At 37.6% G+C, this 22064-nt stretch overlaps 3 protein-coding genes across 8 annotated transcripts in view; all 3 read left to right on the top strand.

Moving 5' to 3' along the window:
- Window positions 1-9455, top strand: part of col8a1b (collagen, type VIII, alpha 1b) — a 30311-nt gene extending 20856 nt beyond the window's left edge. For 3 of the 4 annotated variants that reach the window (XM_043222274.1, XM_043222273.1, XM_043222275.1), the window contains 2 exons: window positions 5567-5873; window positions 6456-9455. In XM_043222274.1, the coding sequence (XP_043078209.1) occupies window positions 5570-5873; window positions 6456-8365 (2214 nt within the window). In that variant the 5' untranslated portion in view covers window positions 5567-5569 and the 3' untranslated portion in view covers window positions 8366-9455. Of the gene's footprint in view, window positions 1-4414; window positions 4448-5566; window positions 5874-6455 lie in introns of those variants that run through there. The other variant, XM_043222272.1, reaches the window with a different exon arrangement.
- Window positions 9456-9643: 188 nt separating this feature from the next.
- On the top strand, window positions 9644-11663 carry jagn1b (jagunal homolog 1b). Its single transcript, XM_043222255.1, has 3 exons — window positions 9644-9755; window positions 10415-10526; window positions 10763-11663. The coding sequence occupies exons 2-3, from the start codon at window positions 10438-10440 to the stop codon at window positions 11223-11225; spliced, it is 552 nt and encodes a 183-aa protein (XP_043078190.1). The 5' UTR covers window positions 9644-9755; window positions 10415-10437; the 3' UTR covers window positions 11226-11663.
- A 485-nt stretch (window positions 11664-12148) lies between these two features.
- Window positions 12149-21850, top strand: LOC122327106 (adhesion G-protein coupled receptor G7-like). Of its 3 annotated transcripts, XM_043222284.1 has the most exons (15): window positions 12149-13477; window positions 15059-15163; window positions 15415-15530; window positions 16171-16308; window positions 16424-16515; window positions 17022-17158; window positions 17268-17396; window positions 17487-17647; window positions 18595-18741; window positions 19335-19447; window positions 19922-20244; window positions 20592-20673; window positions 20902-21060; window positions 21202-21361; window positions 21491-21850. In XM_043222284.1, the coding sequence occupies exons 1-15, from the start codon at window positions 13438-13440 to the stop codon at window positions 21587-21589; spliced, it is 2001 nt and encodes a 666-aa protein (XP_043078219.1). In that variant the 5' UTR covers window positions 12149-13437; the 3' UTR covers window positions 21590-21850. The 3 variants fall into 3 exon arrangements, with proteins under 3 accessions (XP_043078219.1, XP_043078221.1, XP_043078220.1); XM_043222285.1 differs by lacking the exons at window positions 12149-13477; window positions 15415-15530 and adding an exon at window positions 14919-14943; XM_043222286.1 differs by lacking the exons at window positions 15059-15163; window positions 15415-15530.
- The last annotated feature ends 214 nt before the right edge of the window (window positions 21851-22064 follow it).

The following is a 22064-nucleotide window of genomic DNA, read 5'->3' as shown; positions in this document are numbered from 1 at the left end:
TAACCATATCATTATAAACATATTGACAAATTCTATAGTAGTGTATTATTAAAACCCATACATTCCTGATATACAGTAGATATTTAATATTTATATTAAATGTATTTTATTATAGCTTTTTATTCATTACAATGCACACGATGATCTTAAAGATACTACCTGAGTATGTATGAAAATAGATTTTAGTACCAAGTTGGCTGAGATGGAAAATCTGATTTTCTTTGAAAGGTCAGCCATAACCTTTGTAAGGTACTGTTTTTTATTTCCTGACCTTTCCAGACACAAATGACACCCATTCCATTTTTATACAGCAGACAGAAAGGCTCTCTGCTACCTCATCATGGTTTATATACTGCCCAAAATCTCTTATTCCCCACAGACAAAAACATATGGTTACATGAAAAACTTCCCTTCGACCTGATAGGGAAAAGCGAGTGTGTGAGTTACTGAGTGAGCGAGAGAATGTGTTTTACAGCAGGCAGCAGTTCTGGCTCGCGGTCCGTTCTGTCAGCTGATTCTGCATTCCGCTGTCCTGTGGAATAACTGCAACTCAGCCTCGGTGTATTTCAGCAATATCGCACCAGCAAGAACCACACCAAACTCCAAAACATTTACAATTGCGCATTCAGTAGATGCTTTCATCCAAAGTGAGCCAACAATATTAATTTTATACAATGCCAGGTTCAATTTGACAACTAGATTAGGAAGCTAGCTAGAGAAGAAATGCAGAGTTTGTGGATCGTTCCAGAAGAGGTGTGACTTAAGCTGCTTTTTTGAAAGATGGTCTCAGCACTTCAGGTGGAGATTGACGGCTCATTTCCTCAGAAAGGAAAAGAGAGGGTGAAGGTTTGGAAAGGGCTTTTCACAACAATACCGTAGAACCTTTTTTGTGCCATTAAATAGCTATTCAGTGAACGGTTCTTAAAATAATTTTTTTTAATGCATAAAGTATATTTGAATATTCTAAAGCAGTTTGTTCCACTGTATAGAATCTTTTGTTCGTTTGAAAGGTTCCATAGATGTTAAATGCTCTTGGAATCGGTGTGTGAGAATCTGTTTCATGGGAGAAATATCTCAAAACTTTCTCTTGCTCTTTCCAGAGAAAGCATGACCTGTAGTAATTGGTAGGGTGGGAGCACAGAGCGGTGTACGTGGGTGGGTGAGTGTGTGTATTTTGGCATCTTCTGCTGTTTACTGTCGGCACGTTATTATCACTGCCATACTGACCGTAAAGAACCGTAAAGTTCTTCAAATTCAGTAGCCAAATGCAAAACAGCGGCTCCAAAATAATGCAGCGTAATGGAAAGCAACACATTAAGTTCATCGAAAGCAATTTACATTAGGGATGCATTTTATCAGTTCAAACATTACCTGAGAATTGAAACCCGTGACTTTTTATTTTGCTTTGCAATGATCTACAGTTTGAACTACAGGAATGTATCTGTACAAAATGTTCATTACTACTTGAAAAGGGTTTCTTTTGTGTCCGTTTCATCCCATTGGGTTTCACTTGGCACCTTACAGGTGCTTTTTATCCAAAGTGTCTTCTGATCATTTTATTTCAATGACTATCACCCCTGAACAACCTGGGGAAAAAATGCAGGGTTCCCTTTTGGCTGGATTTCACACGACTTTTCCATGGCCTTTCTATTTATTTGTAATCTACTAGATCATTTTAAAGTGACTTCCATCATATGTCAGTTTAAACTTATTTATACTTTTCCCTCCAAAAATATGACAAACATCTTGATACTGGAATGGGACTTAATGGACAGTTTAACTTTTTCATCCCTTCAGTTGGGTTTGACACTCTTCCCATTTTACAATAAGCAATATTTAGACAATTCAGTATTTTAGAGCATGGGAAGTACATTAATGTTTGTTCTATAGACACATTCACAAAATAAAAAGTTTTAGTAATTAACTTGTATTAATTTACCAGACTTGATATGTTCTATATTCTTATGTTTCCGCTTTTTAATTAATTAGACACTACTAGCAAAAATCATAGAAAGGCTCCAAAATAATGTACGGCTGAGAATATAAACTTACCATCCCAGCATTGATTATATGGTTGACACCCAGCATGCTCTTCTTTATTTGTTTATTGTGAATTGAACTGAAACATCTGGAAGCAGTCAGAAAAGCAGGAATGGAAATTTGATTATATTAGAATCGGGGCAGGGCGATAACAGAGCTGTGGCATGAAACCAAGCAGACAAACGCTGTGGTTATAAATTTTGGCCAAAAGAGTGGAGGAAAACATTGGTTCCTGCTCTCTCCATTGGATGCGTAGAGTTGCTGTTGTGCCGGTTGCTTGTCCTTGTGGTTTTGACCCTCGCCTGTCAACATAATTCTTGTTTGACCTTTGGCTTCAGCGCCGAAATCTGTACTGCATTTTTTTTTCAGCTATACTTGAACATCCAAATGTAGGCCGGGGGGGAACAAGCTTGTTTGAGCCTCGTGAGCCTGATAAATAAGCATGGAAAATCAACCAGGCCAGGTTGTGAGTTGTTGGGTTGAGAATAAACGGAAGCTTGTAGAAGCCATGTTTTTTTTCCCATGACCTCTCCTGAACTGCTTCACTTGAGAATGTTTTGGCATCTCCTTGGTGATTTATGCTGGGTGTGTACCATGAATGCAAATAAGAGCTATTGATTATGGTATTCTGTATCACTTAATATTTTTCAGACATGGCCAGCAGTAATTGAGAAATGTTCCAATGGAATGAGGCTGTTTTGATGCCCACAGGATTTTTGGATATAGAGCATTGGATGGACGTTCACTTTGGCTTGCCAGTCTAGTCGAACAGAGAAAGAGTTGTTTTTCCAAAGTGAGAGAATTCTAGACTGAACACAGTCAGCACTGAGAATGACACAAGATCCTCTGAAAACAAATCTCTGGGTGGAGTCATAAATTAGGGAGGCCATGAGGAATGAAATTCATTTCTGTGGAATGAATTGTTTGGTTTGTGTTCGGTGCCCAATGAATGAGGGATATAATAAATGAATGTCAAAGGATATAATGTAGCATATGAAAAGAATGCCCTTCAATGCCCTTCACCCCAAAATAAAAATCCCGTCATTAATTGCTTACCCTCATGTCGTTCCAAACCTCTAAGACCTTTGTTCATCTTCAGAACACAAATTATGATATTGAAATTATACCGGATCTAGAAAGGTAACATAGTCTGTGTGACATCAGTGGCTCAACTTTAGTTGTGACGCTATGAGAATACTTTTTTTTACACAAATATAATTTTATATAATTTTATATATATATAATTCTTCCCAGAATTTGATCTTTTGCCATTTTAGAGAGAATCACAACACATACTTGCACACTTTCTCCTAAGTGTAAATAATGATTATTATTATTAACGCTTTCTCCCCAAGCATCAAATACATTCTTAAGTAATCTCCAAAATTGCGGAAGACGTAACTCAGGGGACAAAAATGAGTAAGAGTAAGGTTGAGTAAGTGATGTTATTTTTGTTTTTTTTGCATTAAAAAAAAAAAAAGTATTCTCATAGCATTGCTGTTGAGCCACTGATGACACATGGACTGTTTTATCTATGCATTTACTACGTTTCCAGACCTGGGATCATTTCAGTTGTGTTCCTGTCTGTGGAGGGTCAGGTAGCTCTCTGATTTCATCAAAAATAACTCAATTTGTGTTCTGAAGATGAACAAAGGTCTTACAGGTTTTGAACAACATGAAGGTAAGTAAATAAGAATTTTCATTTTGGGGTTAACTACAAACGACAAAAACAAAACTTAGGTTAGTTGCTTGCTTAATCCATTTTTTCAAAAGAAAAAAGAAAAAAAAGCTAATTATTTTCTTATCATTATGATTACATGCTGTGAATGGTCTTTCATGATAGGTTTTTTTTTTTCTTTTCATTATTATTATTATTTAAATTCATACATTAATACCTTTAAAAGGTCTACACTCTGCCTTAGTAAATAAATACAGAATAAGAATTGAACAGATGATACGTGAGTAGGTTTAGAGATTTGAAAGAGGTGAAAATATCTTTGGAGTCACAGTCAACCTGGCTGGCAGCATCCCAAGAAAAATGGTTTATGTGTTACTTTGTATTTTTGTACTATTCGTGCTAGATCAGTCAAGATCTCCGTTTACAGTAGCTCACAAAAGGAAATCAAAGCTCTGGCATCCCACCCACACACTGATCCCAATATGTCTGCGTGTATTAGAATCAAAACTGACTCCCTAAAAAGCATTCCAGCTTTTAAGATTTTTCCATGCTCAATCAAAGCAGGATGCCCCCTCCAATCAGGGGTCGGCTTTGGTTTAGGCTCACGTTTTGGATTTGAGAACAGCTATTGGCTGGGTTCTAAAAAGCAAACAGGTTTCCCATTCATCACAGTTTCGGGACAGACCTGAGAGGATGTGGCTCTCAAGAGAAGAGAGAATGAGCAAAAAAGTAAGAAATAGGCTTTTTTGCTTGTTTGATAATTAGGTGTTATGATAATATGTGAAGCTTGTGCATCTGTGTTATTTACATTGTAAGGTTTCGTAAAGATGGCATCGTGTGATAGCAGTCTCATTTTTTTTACTCTACATTTTGGTATTTTCTGCTTATCACGTTTGCAAAAAAACAGTGAATACAAAACATTCAATAATGGGATAAGAAAAAATGGTAACAGCTTTCCTTTTCTTCTGTTTTGGAGAAAGCAAACTGTTAACTTTCTCACTGATTTCAAAGGCTTTTGCTCAGGATTATTTGCAGATGGTGTATGTGTAGTTAAGATCCACACACAAACTTCCAAACAGTATTCATATGTGAGCAGTTACTGACCTCTTATGGTCATGTTTAGGTATTACTTATGTATATTACTTGTGTAGTAGGTCTACGTTATTACAAACAAAATCACTATTTTTAATTGAATGTTTGACTTCAGTGTGCAGTTTTTTCATTATTATTATTATTATTTTTAGCCTCCATTTGGAAAAAAATATAGATTAACGTGCAATTAGTTGATCATTATGAAAAGACGCTATCTATACCTGAAAATGGATATTTCAAGTCTTCAGTAAATTAATATATTTATACTGTTTTTCTAAGAGAAAGTAATATATAGTAATATTTCTGGAGAATTTTCTTCTGTCAGTGACACACACATATATAAAATGTAGATTGCAATAACACTGGAGAAAGATTCAGTAAAGATTGGGTGGGATGAGCACTGTAAGAGGGTAAAATAATACAATTTGTTTTCAGAAATAAATGATTGTTATGAAACTTTATTTATCATAAAAACATATATTAGTTAATGCTGAGGTGAAAAAAGACCAATTACTGAAAAACAGCTGCAAAAACAGCTTGTTCTTCCATAACATTAGTGGAAACAGACTGAAAACATGACTATGCAGTTTTGTTAACAACACCTACTAGTTGTTTGGAAACGTCTCTAGACTAATCAATATCAGCTAGAAGAAGGATATGTTTTTTTTGTACTTAATATATATAAACACGTTCACTGTTAGCTTTCCTGTCTTTTTCCAAGACAACTAACCTTCTTTCCTGTGCTCCGTTTGACAGGACATGGCTGGGCCTCTCCTCTCTGCCTGCTTGTTTGTACTGGTGGAGCACCTCTGTCTGCTACAACATATCCATGCAGGGGCATTTTATGGTCACAAGCCACTGCCCCAACAGCACCAGCCTTTGCCACAGTTACCTCTTCTGTCACATGGCAATGAGGGGATACCCCAACAAATAACCCAACACCATTACCATGGAAAGGACAAGCCGCACTTACCATATGGAAATGAGATGCCTTTGCTACCACAGTATGCAAAAGAGCGTCCACAGATACCCATGCATATGGGTAAACCTATTGTAGGAAAAGGTTTGTTATTTAGCAAATTTCTTAATGAATTATTCATTTGCTTGCAATTCACTCCACAGGTTTAAAATTAAAGGTAAAGGCCTGGGTATACTTCACTTTCTGTGTTGCGTCTTATGCACAGTCCACACGGCTTTTAAAGGATACTCATGAGTTTGACACATGCAGTACCACCGTGTACCACAGTTGACATCTGTGTTGCTGTACATGGACCGTCCATGCAGTCACAAAAATTGGGCTGGACATGGACAGTGCGTGTTTACATCTGCAGACACTTTTGATAATAGAAAGTGCATCACATGAACAGAATCACGTGTTCAGAACACGGATGGCCAAAGTATACCTTAGGCTTAAAGCTACAATGTTGACAAAAGCAAGCTGATAGAAAGCATTTTAATCTGTCTAATAAGTTATACTCTTGAAAACACCTGCTAACAGATTTTAATGAGGTTTTGTAGAGAGATTTGTGTGTTTGTGTTGTTTAGGTTAAATAGTTACAATTGATTCATATTAAATGTATTTTGGTCCAAGAAATACACCTAGAAATACATTCATTTACTTTTTTATATTTTACAATTTTTTCAGGTGAAACCATTCCAAGAAGAGAAAAGGGTCCTCCTGGTGAGTCTGGACCAATGGGACTTCCAGGGCCTCAGGGCCCTCCAGGACTTCCTGGTCATGGTATCCCAGGACCTACAGGTAAACCTGGTCCTCAAGGTCCACCAGGACTTCCAGGATTTGGAAAGCCAGGAATGCCAGGTTTACCAGGAAAGCCTGGAGGCATAGGTTTACCAGGACCAAGGGGTGAGTTGGGACCAATTGGTGGTGAAGGACCAATAGGAATGCCAGGACCTCCAGGTCTTCCCGGGCCACATGGCTTACCAGGCGTGTCAAAACCAGGTGCACAAGGACTTCCAGGACAACCTGGACCTCGTGGAGAACCTGGACAGAAGGGCTTCTCTGGGATCCCTGGTGTCCCAGGGCCAAAAGGTGATAATGGGAATGGCCTCCCAGGACTGCCAGGAGTAAAGGGACATCCTGGACTTCCCGGACCACCGGGTCAAGTAGGACTTCCAGGAGTTGGCAAACCAGGACTAAATGGACTGCCTGGGCCTCCTGGGGGGCAGGGTAAACCCGGTGCACCTGGAGAACCAGGACTGGCTGGAGTCCCAGGGGAGAGAGGACAACCAGGGTCACAGGGACTACCAGGCTTTGGGAAACCTGGTCTGGATGGCTTGCCAGGGAAACCAGGTCTTCCAGGTGGAAGGGGCGAGCCAGGTCCCTCTGGTTTACCTGGTAACCCAGGCTTGCCTGGTTTTGGTAAACCTGGATATCCTGGCCCTAAAGGTGAAACGGGGCATGGTGGTTTGCCTGGCCCCCAAGGCCCAAAAGGTGAAAAGGGTCATGGTGGTCTTCCTGGAATGATTGGACAACCAGGGCCAAGTGGACTTCCAGGCCCTCCAGGTCACTTGGGACCACCTGGAGGCATTGGGTTTCCTGGTCCAAAAGGAGAGGGAGGTGCAGTAGGACCAAAAGGACAACTTGGTCCAAAAGGTGAACCTGGGCCTCCAGGACTTCCAGGCAAACCAGGATTCCCAGGAGAATTGGGGCAACCAGGACCTAGAGGCTTACCAGGCCCCACAGGTCCTAAAGGTGAAAATGGACATAAAGGCTTACCTGGCCTACCTGGAATCCCTGGAAAGCTTGGTGTGAAAGGAGAAGTTGGATTCCCAGGAGAAAAAGGTCATCCAGGGCCCATGGGAATCCCAGGTTTAATGGGTCCAGCAGGACCAATAGGCCCACCTGGTCTACCAGGCCCTAAAGGGGAATATGGACCACCAGGGAAGCCTGGAATGCCAGGCGAGGGAAAACCTGGGCTTCCAGGCCCAATAGGGCCACCTGGTATACCTGGACCTGGTGGGCCCCCAGGTCAACCTGGAATACCTGGTCCCCCTGGCCGACCTGGCTTACCAGGACCTCCTGCTCAATCTCCGTTTATTGGGCAAATCCTTCCTGAGACAGGTCCTGGGCTAGATGGGGCAAAAGGTGGTTATAAGAAAGAAAAGCCTGGAGGAGCCATTATTGGTAGGAATGGCATAGAGACGCCTGCTTTTACAGCTCAGCTGACAACACCATTTCCTCCAGTTGGGCAACCTGTTGTCTTCAACAAGATTTTATATAACGGCAACCAGAATTACAACTCTCAAACTGGCATCTTCACTTGCAAAGTACCTGGAATTTATTACTTTGTCTACCATGTTAACTGCAAAGGAAACAATGTATGGGTGGCATTGTACAGGAACAATGAGCCAGTTATGTATACATATGATGAATACAAAAAAAGTTACCTGGATCAGGCATCAGGGAGTGCAGTGCTGCCCTTACAAGTTGGGGACACTGTTCATATCCAGTTACCATCAGACCAAGCTGCAGGACTTTATGCTGGTCCATATGTCCACTCATCCTTCTCTGGATATTTGTTATATCCCATGTGAATTTGTGAAAAAAGGTCACTCATATAAAAATCAATGCTACGTTTTTCTAAAGTAATATGTATGTGCCATCAGTACAGAGCCACTTAGCAAGTTTGAATAGGAAAGAATGTTTTTGTGTTTTATGCATACACATAATTACATTATTTGAAACAGTCTTACAGCATCTTACATTATCCATTCATCCATATGGTTAGCACTTTGTTCTATCACATTATTTATTTGCATATTTCCTATTGTTTGACAGTATATTGATTGTATATAGATGAGGTCACAATGACTACATATCAATGTAAAATGATGTGATATTTACATAATGAAGAATGTTCAGATCGTTGGATATGCACTATTTTTCTGCTGTCTTAGATTCTCATCGTGCCATCTTTAATGAACTTTAAAAAGGTATTTGAGCACATAATGGTTGTTTTTTCGATTTTGCTTTCAGTGATCTTATTGACTAAAACATGTCAGTAAAATATGTATCTGAAATGTCCTGAATCTTACATTTAAGTTCTTTCACACCAAACTCATTTGAGTAGATCAGATCATTGCTTATCAAAACAAACTCAAGGGTACTGAGTAATTGTTAGTAAGTACAATATCAGTATATACACAAGTTGATAAGGCCGCATGGACACTCTAAGTCAGGGGTGTCAAACTCAATTCCTGGAGGGCCGGAGCCCTGCAGAGTTTAGGTTCAACCCTGCTAAAACACATATACTATGTATGATTGAAGTACTTGTTTAGCTGGATCAGGTGTGTTTAATTAGGGTTGCCTCTAAACTCTGCAGGGCTTCGGCCCTCCTGGAATTGAGTTTGACACCCCTGCTCTAAGTTAAATTCAAATAGGAACCTCTCTGTAATTTATTTTTAGTTTTACTACTGAATGACTAAATTTGTATATGTGCAAAAAGTTGGTGGGACACAAAAAAGAAGGAATTTATTCTTTGTTATTTTGACAATGGTGCTAAACTGTTCTACAAATATAAAGTAAAGTATCTCATGTCATTGTTGTTTTTTTTTTAAATTTGTTGAATCATCTACAATTGTGTGGATTTGAAATTCCGCGAAAAATAAAAATCCCTGCTTTCAGTCTTTATGTTATTATGTTGTTTATGCAGCAATGTCAAATGATTAATAATAATAAAAATAATAATACTTTTAATATACTATTAATCTAAAATAAACATAATGCACAATTTAATAACCGAGTATGTTGATCCGTTGTATCAAATCTATAGGAACTCGTTTCCAAATCATTGTTCCCACTCCGCGCCAGTGAGGGCGATAGTGCAATATGTCCATGCGAACGCACATGTAGAAGAAGAGCTACTTTTGCTCACGTTTCTACTGTATGTGTGAGAAGTTGCTTGCTGGTTCATGTTGAAATAAGGTAGGTATAAAGTATGAGCGTTCATAAGTATGATATATAATGATGCGCGTCTTCTTATTTGTTATGTCAATTACGATTGGGAATGAACGTGTATTGTCTCTAGTAGAAATCGTACTGTTACTATACCGGTAGTAGGAGTCAGCAAAAGCCGTAGAAGTTGGATTGAGTGACTATTACTGTGAAAAGAAAATTAATTGCATTAGAATTAAAAAAAAACATTGTCAATGATTAATTGTAAACTAAAAATTAACTAATAACTAATAGTTAAGTCGTTTTACGGGTCGGTGACTATATTATCAACCAGCTGTAACTACATTTTAGTACAAGGTCGTGAACAAACAAAAACTAATATACAGCAAAGTAAAAAAAAAATAGATTGAGGCTTCATAGATTGGCTTGGTGTAGTTTGGATGAAGTAAATATGTATAGTTCTACATTATTTGCGAGAGTAAATTGTGACATGATTTTCGTTTTAGGCTAACTATTCTGCTTTCTAGCGGTGTATAACCTAAGCGTTGGTTATAATTGATGTACTTACATCATATAAGCTTGTTGAACCCTAACGCAATTGTAGGCTACCGTTTGCCTCCTATAACTTTCTACACTGAAGAGTTGAGGTAACTTAACACGGGTAAGTTTAAGTTTGCTTTTTACCTCAGGTTTAAGACGGTGGAGGGTTGCCATGGCATCACGATCAGGACCTCGAGCTACGGGAACAGACGGAAGCGACTTTCAGCACCGCGAGCGCGTGGCGTCACACTATCAGATGAGGTATGCGTGTTGATGTTAATGTAAAATATGATTAGTAATATAATATTTGTGTCTTGTATATATACAGCGACCCGTCAGCAGCATTGCTTAGTTTTACAGTGACTTATAACTTGTAATACAAAAACCACCTTCTAAATATGCAATATATTAAGAAATTATGGCAAACAACCCCTTAAGATACTTTACAAATGCAGTAAGTCTGATTCTGTTGCACTGAGCCTTCTCAATCTCCTCAGTGTGGCCCTGAAGTCCGAGATCAAGAAGCTGAACATCGCTCATGCAGTGGTCTGGTTGCTTGTAGCAGCCCAGGTGGTGGTCAGTCAGCTGAACTTGGTTTCCCATAAAGTGGTGGCCTCTCCGTACCAATGGGAATACCCCTATCTTCTGAGCATCATACCTACGGTCTTCAGTTTCATGTCTTTGCCAAAAAACAACATCAGTTATCTGGTCATCTCAATGATCAGCGCCGGGCTTTTTTGCGTCGGTCCTATTCTTTATGGAGGGATGGAGATGTTCCCTGTGGCTCAGCAGCTTTATCGGCACGGCAAAGCTTATAGGTTCATCTTTGGCTTTTCCGCTGTCTCTATAATGTACTTAGTTTTGATTATTTCGCTTCAAGTTCATGGCTGGCAGATCTACTATAGCAAAAAGCTGCTGGATGCCTGGTTCACCAACACGCAAGATAAAAAGAAGAAATAAGAGACTGCTGGAGGATAATAGTTTTTTTTTTCCCAGCTGCTTATTTGTCTTTCTATTCTGTTCCTGATGGCTCTTCGATCACATACGTTTTTATGATTACCTGACTAAGTAATTTGAGCTTATGAGGAGATCAGATTCGTTAAAGGATGTTCGGTGTCAATCTTCTCATCCACTGGCTCTTTGCCCAGATCAAGACGTCACTGATCTTCCGTTTCCTCTTAGGTTTGAACTGCAGGCTTTGTAATGTCTCCAGCACAATTCAACGTGCTGTTTAACATCTCAAGTTGTATTCACAAGGCACATCTGGGAATCGTAACCTCGATGAGGAACCAGACGATGTGTGAAGAGCCAAAGCAAGAGTCTGTTTACTAAAACATTGTACGTCAGATATTCTGCTCTTTTCCACTAAACAGCTTTCAATAAAATTATCAGAAATTATTTTGTCAGTTTTGAATGAAATCAGCATGCTTTTGTTTGTTTGCAACGACGTACATCAAAATCAAACAACCAAAAATAATTTAATAATAATAAAGTAAATTGATATGTTAATATGTAACACTGTCCCTTTGTATTCCCTTTGGATTAGTTCTCTGGTCTGGCTTAACATAAAGACAGAAAGTTTTTTTTAAAGCTTGTAATAATGCCCCTCCTTTTTCTTTCTCTGAATCAAGCAACCAAGGGGGATGTTTTATAGAAATGCTTCACAGATAATTAACTTAAGGTTGGTGAGTTGCTTAAAGCAACAGTTCACCCAAAAAGGGTTCTTCTGTTGGACACAAACGGAAAAAAAAATGATGGTAACCATTTGCTCTCATAGTACATGGGGAAAATGTATGGAGGTCAATGGCCACTGTTGAGTGTTTGCTTGCCAAAAAATGTAAAATATTTTTCTTTCAACAGAAAAAAAAATGCGTAAGGTGAGCTATCCCTTTAAGGACTGACATCAGGTTTTACCACGTGTGTTTGCTTATAAGACACAATACGTAACTATAGATGTTGTCAGTTATTTAGAAGAATCTTTAAGACGCTTCGTTACATTGTAGTGTACTCGTTTTAAGAGAATAACTCATAAATTAAAGTGCGTAAAAGACATTAAAACCGTTATTGCACGACAGTTCAAAACGGTTGAGCTGAAGTAGACGTTTCTAGTCAAGCGCATCCTCCATCACTCTCATCGGGTTCCAAAGCTTTATTAGCTTACAAAGATTAACGTGTTTAACCTTTTGCTCCTCGCCCAGCTTTATTCCTTTCCTATGGAAGTTCTTGCGCAGCACGTTTGCGTCTTCGTTCCAAAAACACGGTCGTTAATAACCTTCCAGTGCGTTTCAGTCACCGCCATTTCACGTTAGCGCCTGGGTTCGACGTGAACCAGCGTCAACTCGTTAACAGTGCAGCGACAAGAAGAAGAAGAAAGTGAAATCGACGCTTCGTTTGACTTAAGCAGTTCTGACAGGAGGGAAAACCCACTGACCTGCCAGCCTTCAAATGACCGTCTGTATTGTAAACAAGTGTCCAACACGTGCACAGCTGCATACAGGCTGCTACATATTAATTTAATATAATATACAGAATAGTTTTTTTTTTTATCATAATGGTTTTCTGCTCTATGGAGTTCGGGCTTTTATCCATTAGTCCGCCTTAATTTGCCTGTTTTTCGATGGTGTGTCTGAAACGCGTGAATGACAGCTATTTGCATCTCACACAAGGCTCGCTTTGAATAACAAAATGAAGTCGAGGAAAAAAAGCAATTTATCTTTAAACATGCGACACACGCCAATCCTACACACAATGCAGTGTTTATTTGGACTTGAAGTATTTTCTTTATTATTATTATGATATTATTAATGGCATAGAACACCCCAAAAATTCAAAGGTTGTTTCCTTTTTAATAAAGAAATCGGTTTATATCTGGGACGCCACCAATTTGTAGATTAACCGTTTAAAATAATCTATATTGTTATCATTTAGACTAGTGATTAAAGTCTAGACGCGTGTATTTGTCTGTTATGCCAAGTAGGAAAATTATATGACCTGCCCGACCCGACATGTTTCTAGTCATTTTTGGTTTTTGCAAAGCATTGTGCATCACCGTGTCCATAGCTCTTTTCCGACTTAAAAATGCAAATACGTCATGTCAAACTCAACATCTGAGATCATACATAAGTCATAACCAGACATTCATGAGAGCTAAATCTGGATCATCAGTGGGGTCATGATGGATCGCTTCATGCTGCTGCTCATATGTCTTTCAGGTAAGAGATTATTACAGATTAACTTTTCTTTCACAGTCTATACTTTCAAGCAGTTTCAGTGACCCCTCCCCCCATTCTCTTTATTTATTTGAAATCGTTATTTTATTAATTACTAATATATTAGTGTTACTAATCGAAAAAAAGCATGTATCTCTTTTTCTGAAATCAATCACGGTTTTAAACTACATTTACAATTATATTGCGATAATTTTGCATTCAATTACATACTTTTTTTTTTAATATTTGCTGGTACATTTGTGTAGTATCTCTGATACTAGACCACTGATGTAGATGTAGGGCTATAAGATGAGGGGCTCCTCCAGGACAGTTTCGGAAACCATTTCAGAAGCCATTTTGTTCTTAAATGTGACTCAGATATAACAAGTTCTACATGCATGAGCAGATTTATATGGGGCTTTATAACTTCACTTTTATGTTTTGTTTTTACATAATTTGTTAATCAATTACTATTCATTTTTTACTATTTGGTTCCTGAAGATCCTCTAGTGAACATATATATATATATATATATATATATATATATATATATATATATATATATATATATATATATACACACACACACACACACACACACTTAGTGTAAAGGATGTTTTAGAATATGCAGTCTTCTCTAAAGAATACAGTCTTAGAATATACTTTTTTGGTTCAATTATGCACTTTCCAGATATATTCCAGATATAATTTCCACTTGTCCGGTATAAAGGACCATTTGTGAAAAGGAAAGATTTCATGGACGTTTCAAAGCCCCTTTTTATTTATTTGAAGTGGTTAAAATAGCACTGATCTAAATGGAATTGTTTCCTTCTGTTTGAACAGCATTTATAAATGAGGGGGTACTGCAAACAAGTCCTGATGGAGATCCTTCCACTTGGACCTTCATTACCAACCCTAATATCACAACTGCCAGTTCTACTACCACCCCTATTATCACTACCACTAGTTCTACTAATACCAGTTCTACTACCACCCCTATTATAACTACCACTAGTTCTACTAATACCAGTTCTACTACCACCCCTATTATCACTACCACCCCACTATAACTACCACTAGTTCTACTACTACCAGTTCTACTACCACCCCTATTATCACTACCACTAGTTCTACTAATACCAGTTCTACTACCACCCCTATTATCACTACCACCCCCTATAACTACCACTAGTCTACTACTACCAGTTCTACTACCACCCCTATTATCACTACCACTAGTTCTGCTACTACCAGTTCTACTACCACCCCTATTATGACTACCACTAGTTCTACTACTACCAGTTCTACTACCACCCCTACTATAACTACTACTAGTTCTACTACTACCAGTTCTACTACCACCAGTGCTGCTACCACTACCACCCCTACTTCCACTACAGTTGCTTTGATTCCTTTGTCAAAATCAAGTTCTGGCCCTAACCCACTTTTAACCGCTTCCCAATCTACAGGTAGGCATTTCTGAAGAGTTCTCTTAAATTCTAGCTTGCTTAAGTAAAACCATTTTGTGATTTGGTGAAGAATGACTTGAAGATACGACGGCTCCCAAAAACGGTTTTGTTGCAGGTAATACCTGTCCAGAGGAAACAATCATCGGTTTGACCTTCCCACTCGCTGCGATCGGTCAGATTAGTTATTCAACACAGCTTTGCCCTCCAGGAACAGCCAGTGGTATGCAGTATTACAAATACAAACATTCACAAATACAAAAACATGACATAAGCATTAATAGGAGGAACTAGGTAGCTTCAAAATAGATCCTTTATCTTGACAAACCGTACAAATAAATGAGCAGTAATTGAACTTAAGTTGTGTCAGAAATACGTTCAGCAACTATTTGAGTTTGGGTATGTCATGTTTTGGTTTGTATTTTGTAAGTTAACACGTCTAACCGGTCTTGTGTGTCTTTATGTCTTCTGTAGCTGGTACTCCCATGGCCTCAGCTCATTGTTTGAATTCAACAACTTTGCACATTCCCACATTTAATTGGATTACATTGCTGGACTGCGGCTTGGAGGTGGTCGAAAGCAAAGCCAATGTCTGTATTCACATCTTTGATATACAAAGGGATAGTTCAGCCAAAAATGAAAATGTGATGTTTATCTGCTTACCCCCAGGGCGTCCATCATGTCGGTGGACTTTGTTTCTTCAAACAGATTTTTAACTCAAACCGTTGCAGTCTGTCAGTCATATAATGGCAGTCACTGGGACTCACAAAACAAAATCTAAATTAAACCCTGCGGCTTGTGAACATACACTGTCGTCTGTGTTTGTTTGTTAGCTTTTTTCCCACTGACATCCATCATATTACTGACAGACTGCACAAGTTTGAGTTAAAAATCTTTGTGTTTTACTGAAGAAACAAAGTCACCCAGGATGTCCTGGGGGTAAGCAGATAAACATCATATTTTCATTTTTGGCTGAACTATCCCTTTCAAAAAACCAATGTTGACGCGAGTGTCATCTTTGCACTATTTAGTTTTTATTAGTATTTTGAATATTTGATGTTTATATTATTCCATTTTCATTTAAATTTTTATGTGATCAATTTATAATTAAAACTGCACATTATATACATCCTGTTTAACTGAGGCCATCGTGGTGTGAACTTTTAGAGTGTATTTTAACATGCTTTTGATTAGAAAACAGACTCGACACAACGGTTTTGTTTTGTAAAGGGAATCCTGGAAGGGAATATGGACGTTGCCTCCAGTGTCCAGATGCTTACATCTAAAGCCGAGCAGCTGACGTCCTACAACATCACCTCAGCTGCTACGATCATCACTAATCTGCTGTCTGCCACCGTGTTAAATGAGGTAAGCATGCACAGACTGTAAAATACGCTGGTATATTTATGTGACAGGATTAATAGACCATATTAACGTAAAAATGTACTGATATTTTAATATTAATAATATATTTTCATTGCAGTCGGTTGTAGAGTCAGTGGTGGCTTCCATCAGTCAACTCATGCAAACCGATAAAAACCAATACTCTGAAGACACCTATGATGCTTTTGAGAGGTATTTATACTTCAAACATACCTGTCCCACACAAACACGCATTATAATGTGTTATAATAACAAAAAAAATCACACATTTCTGGGTAAGGCAGTTACAAATAAATATTTAATTATATATATTTTTTTAAACAAATGTAAAAAGTTACAGTGTTAAATTAAATTTTCTATTGTCAAATTATTTACCAAAACGTCAGATAAACTGTACCTACCATGATAAATAAATATATATTTTTGTGCAAAACATTTTTATTTAGGCACAAAAACTCTTTTTTTAAATTATTAAATGTTATAAACAACAGAAATGTTTTAATTACTTAGAAATGACATCGTGTAACGTTTTGTGTAGTTTTTATTTATATAAAAAATATGAATATTAAATGTTATTATGCTAAAAACATACTGAAAAAAAATGACAGACTGCATTAATTAATGTGTCCATTTACAGCAATTGCATTTAGTTGATGCATTATGATATGGATACTTTTTCACGTGCCTCATTTCTGTAGTCTTACAAAGGCTTTGGAGGATTTTGCTTTGAACATGAGTAGCATTAACTCCAGTGTACTGGTGCAACCAAACCTAGCGCTGCAAAGCATCAGGTTGTCAAACTGGACCTCACAAGTGCAATTCTACGCTATAACAGGTCCGTAGCGAAACCTCGTTTACATGCTTCACATATAAATGCTTCACCTGTAACGATGTTACATCTGTTTATGATATCAGAAAAACTAAACTAAGCTGCATTTCACTAGGACTGTCAGAGAATTCTCCCAAAAGAATCAGTTTGCTTGCAGATGGTGCTAACATGACATCCCCTTCAGGAAGTCCCACTGATCTCCTGTTAAATATCAAACTGCAGAATGATTCCCAGAAAGATTGGGGTACTGTTTGTGTTTCTGTTCTCATTTCGAGGCACATAATTAAAAGTCAAAGTTTTGAATACGTTTTTTGTCCCCTCTTTTTTCCCATAGGGAACAGAAATCTCAGTATTGGAGTGGTGCTTTATGAAAATGATCGTTTTTTCAGCTCTAAACAATTTAAGACTGAACTCGATACCAAGAGAAGAGTGGTGTCTGCCAGCCTCACGGACAAAAGCTTGCTTGATAACGTGGAGTTCAGCATCATGCCTGAGGTAAATGATCATCTTGTAATGATTACATAACATACAGAAGCTCCTGAATCACTCGTGTTATTAGTCAATAAAACACCTACATACGAATTAACGTACAGTCAGTCATTACCACAACATAATAAATATCATAAAAACTATATATATATATATATACTTTTCTGAATATTTAAATAAATTAATATGCAATAATGAAAAAATTCTGCACACACATTTAAAATCATAATTGCAATAAATATGTAATAAGGACATAAAATATTTGGAGCAAAACAAGTTAATTATAATTGACATTTTGTATTTTCTTATTCAGATTTTTAATATAAGCAATATCACACTTGTAGACACATAAAGCTTGCCACAGCACACTGGCAGAGGAAGTAATAATTATGTGTCCATCAAAAACAGCAAGGAGACTGCATTAACATTTGAATAATTTGATAAACTGGTGCTTTTTTTTGGTTTAGTCAGATTAAATCAGCGACGCTGAATGGTCATCTCCTCAATAGTGATGCGTCTGTATGCATGTTTCGCATGAGATTACAAAATCTGACAGTATTTGTTTTTCATTTTAATTGGTTTATTTGAAAGCGCATGTCATTCAACGCCTTCATTGTTAATTTCAAAACCTAGTAGTAGTACTAGTAGTGCTAGTAGACCTAGTAACGGAGACTTGAGCCATTTATAAGCAGACTAATGCAGTTAATAGCTAAGTTATGAGTGTGTGTGTGTGTGTGTGTGTGTGTGAGAGAGAGTAAGAAAGAGAGTGTGTGCAAAAGTGTTTGGTTTTCACCAACAGCTCCGTTGTTATGGAAAATAATTGCAGAACTTAGAATGTTCGTCAGCCAATCAGATTCAAGCATTCAACAGCACTGTGGTATATGTGTGTGTGTGTGTAAAAATAACATGCACGGATATACACACACCCATACATGCTGTCTGTATGTTTTCAGAATATGTCTGGCTCCATTTCCGACTTTGCATGTGTGTTTTGGGACTATGCTCGTAGAGACTGGAGAACAGAGGGCTGCGTCAAAATACGTAATCCCAATGGAGTGCAATGTAAATGTAACCACACCACCAACTTTGCAGTTCTTGTGGTTAGTATCACATACATGTTTTCAATAAACTACTTTAAAAGCTAGTGAGCTGCTTAGAGATTTCCTATCCACCTTATTTTTCCAATAAGAGCGGCACATCAATTTGCAAACATCAATTTGCAAACCCGACTTGTCTATTTTTAGCTGTACAAAACAGCTTGTCATTCGCTACCAGCTATTTTTAGCTGTTCACACAAAAACAGCTTGCCCTCGTGTTGTTCCAAACCTGTAACATTTTTCGCTGCCTTATATTTTTGTAATAGTAGCCTTGCAGCAAGGGTCTCATGATCAACACCCTGAAATGGAGGACCAGAAAGTTCTCGGATTTCACTAAAGATTTGATAATAAATTCAACAATTCTTCTATCCTATTTTAACAATACAGGTTTGCCTTAAAACAGCAATTTCTATGGGTGAGCTATCAAAAATATCTTGTAGTGGTCTGTAGGTTTGAAAACAGCAATTTTGATAATGATTTTAGTGGTCTTTTATTATTCAGTTTGTTATTTTACATTATTCTAATTAACCCAGCGTCTAAAACCTTTCATACTCTCAGAAAACATACCGGTTAATCTTGGTTTCTACTCTTTGCAGAGCTTTAGAGCAGACTACACTTATTCGGAGGCTTTAAACTGGATCAGTATTGTGGGATGCAGTCTGTCTATCGTGGGTTTGGTCCTCACTGCGGTTTATCAAATTAAGACCAGGTAATTGATGTGTTTAAGAATAAGTGGATCTTAAAGGGATAATTCACCCACAGTTTTACTGGTCCTCATTTTCCATAATAATAATAATAATAAAAAAATGCAAGTCAGTGGGGACCAAAAGAAGGTGAACTATCCCTCTAATATACCGTGCTGTCTGGTAAATATGTAGAGTAATAGTGTAAGATAAAGTTACATAATACAATTATAATAATACAAATATATTCTGTATTCTAGGGACCTCATCAAGCATATTGGGACCTTATCTATACTGGATGATTGAACTTTTTTTTTTTTTTTTAAATACTATTTTACAACACTGTAAAATGTCATTTTTTTAGCAAATCGATGAATGCAAATTATTCATACTATAGAGTATAATACTGTGAAATTATTTCACTTTTAATGTTTTATTTTTAAGTAATGTGTTAGGTTAAACATCTTGATTTTTTATATATTTTTTCACAATTTCTTCAGGAAACAAAGAGGAGCCCTCTCCACCATGCTCTTGGTGAACATCTGTATCTGCATGACCACCTACTACCTTCTCTTCATTTTTGGGATCAACAATCCGGTCCAGAGCTCATCGGTTTCAGAGAAGAATGTTATTCCTTCTTCAGATGTGCAGGAGACAGTCGATCAGGGTCCTTGTACGGCGATCACAGCCCTGCTGCAGTACTTCCTGCTGTCCACGTTTGCCTGGAACATCTTGTATGCGGCTCATGTGTTTTTCCTCATTAGAAATGCCCTCAACGGTCCGCCCAAAGCTTTCCGCACCATCGCCATGACTGTCGGCTGGGGTACATTTATACATACTGAAATCATCACAGTTTGATTCTGTTTGCATAACTAGTAAATTAAAAAAAACAGACGTTAGTATTTAATAGTAAAACTCTGACTGATACTAATGTATTGTCGTAGTACGTTAATATTAATTGTTTACTATTTAGTCGTGAACTTCTATAAAAGCGAATAAATCATTTTAATTGCGATATATTAATTTAATCTTCGCAACATTATAATGTACAGTATGGAAATTTATATTCTTTTTAAGATTTACTAAAGATGACAATTAACTAATTGGAAATGAGCATGAGGATAATCGTATCGTTTATAATAATAATAATAATAATAATAAAATGTCTAGGTCTGCCTGCTGCTATTGTTGGCATCTCTCTGTCCACCACCTACAGCTTTAGGGACCCTTTAGGTTATCGACAAGAGGCGTTGTAAGTATAAAATCACTATCATTGCTTTATCCACCTTATATTTCACCTCATCAGTAAGCTATTTCCTGTGAACGCGCGAGACTTCCGCTCAGTTATCTACTATAGTTAAATAGCTAAAAGATAACAGGCGGTAAAACTACTGTTTACGATTGCAGTAATAAATCGAAATAAATGGTATTTCATTTGTAATGCGAAACGTTACTCACGCATTCCTCTTTATTGTCGTAGCTGTTGGTTGGCGTCTCTGGACAAGGCGGGAAGGTTTGATCCGAAGCGGCCGATGTTGTGGGGTTTCTTGCTCCCTCTAGCGGTCATGTTGTGTTTTAACACATCTCTTCTCGTCTATTTCTCTCAAACCATCTGCTGTGCGAATCCCAACCTCAAGAGGTACAACTGAACGAACGACCTTTGGTTAAAACAAACTCTGGGATAATGTAAACGCGTTTGATTCAGTTGATAACGTTCCTTTAACGCTAAGCAATGAAGCTTTGAAGCATTTCCGTAATAGTTACAATTTTGATTCTTTAGCTCACGGGGGACTCCTATGAAGAAGAAGATTTTGAGCAGTTTCTCTCTGGCCGTGGTGCTCGGTTTGTCCTGGGTCGTTGGCTATTTTGTGCTTATTACTCATGAGAAAACACTTTACATCATTCTCAGTGTGGTCTTCTGTCTCTGCAACACGACGCAGGTGCGTTATTACACTGTATTCACTGACATATTCAGAAGAGATTTTGTGAAACGATTTCAAGTCGATGTTTTAAAAAATTACGTCTTGAATTGGTTGGCGACTGACCACTATGCTTTGTCTCCTTTAAAGGGTCTTCAGATTTTTCTTTTTTTCACACTGCTGTCTTTTGTAAAGACAAGGTCCAGAAACAAACTGGATTCTAAGACTGAATCAAAGGGGGAACCTTAAAAACCGAAGCAGAAGGCAGAGGACGACAGACAAGAACATCAATTCTTGTTTTATTTTAAAGCACTGTATTTTTAGTGAAAGGAAACTCTATGTCTGGTGTCTTGTGTACTTATATTTTACAAGTAGATAGAAAGTTTCAGATGTAATCAATGGTCGTATTGTAAAACTTAATTCAGGGAGGAGGATGTTGTTGTCTAATTTTTTTCAAAAAGGTTTCTATTCAATGAAAACAATATGCCTTATTAAATGAACTATTATTTATACATGGTCAATACTGATAACTGATATTTTACTGAATGTGTTTTAGTGCTGGTTTAAGTCTGTCATTGATAAATAGATATGACAGTAAAACTGCCAGTAGGTGTCAGCAAGTCCCTGTTTTAATAAATGTAATAAAATCTATGTTGAAAAAATTGGGGTTTGTCTGGTTTTGTACCACTTTTTGTTAAACGTGTAATTTAGATGATTTTTTTCT

The sequence above is a fragment of the Puntigrus tetrazona genome, chromosome 22, assembly GCF_018831695.1.
Source record: "Puntigrus tetrazona isolate hp1 chromosome 22, ASM1883169v1, whole genome shotgun sequence".
Classification (NCBI taxonomy): Eukaryota; Metazoa; Chordata; class Actinopteri; order Cypriniformes; family Cyprinidae; genus Puntigrus; species Puntigrus tetrazona.
Note: the sequence above shows the minus strand (reverse complement) of the source record. Positions and strands in the feature narration are given on the sequence as shown.

What these genes read in the sequence shown, in the direction of transcription:
- LOC122327106 (XM_043222284.1), top strand. Translation starts at nt 13,438, where the DNA reads ATGATGGATCGCTTCATGCTGCTGCTCATATGTCTTTCAG. An exon ending in GCTGCTCATATGTCTTTCAG is followed by an intron (nt 13,478 to 15,058) that starts GTAAGAGATTAT and finishes GTTTTGTTGCAG; the next exon opens with GTAATACCTGTCCAGAGGAA. An exon ending in CCAACTTTGCAGTTCTTGTG is followed by an intron (nt 18,742 to 19,334) that starts GTTAGTATCACA and finishes TACTCTTTGCAG; the next exon opens with AGCTTTAGAGCAGACTACAC.
- jagn1b (XM_043222255.1), top strand. Translation starts at nt 10,438, where the DNA reads ATGGCATCACGATCAGGACCTCGAGCTACGGGAACAGACGGAAGCGAC. An exon ending in GCGTCACACTATCAGATGAG is followed by an intron (nt 10,527 to 10,762) that starts GTATGCGTGTTG and finishes CAATCTCCTCAG; the next exon opens with TGTGGCCCTGAAGTCCGAGA.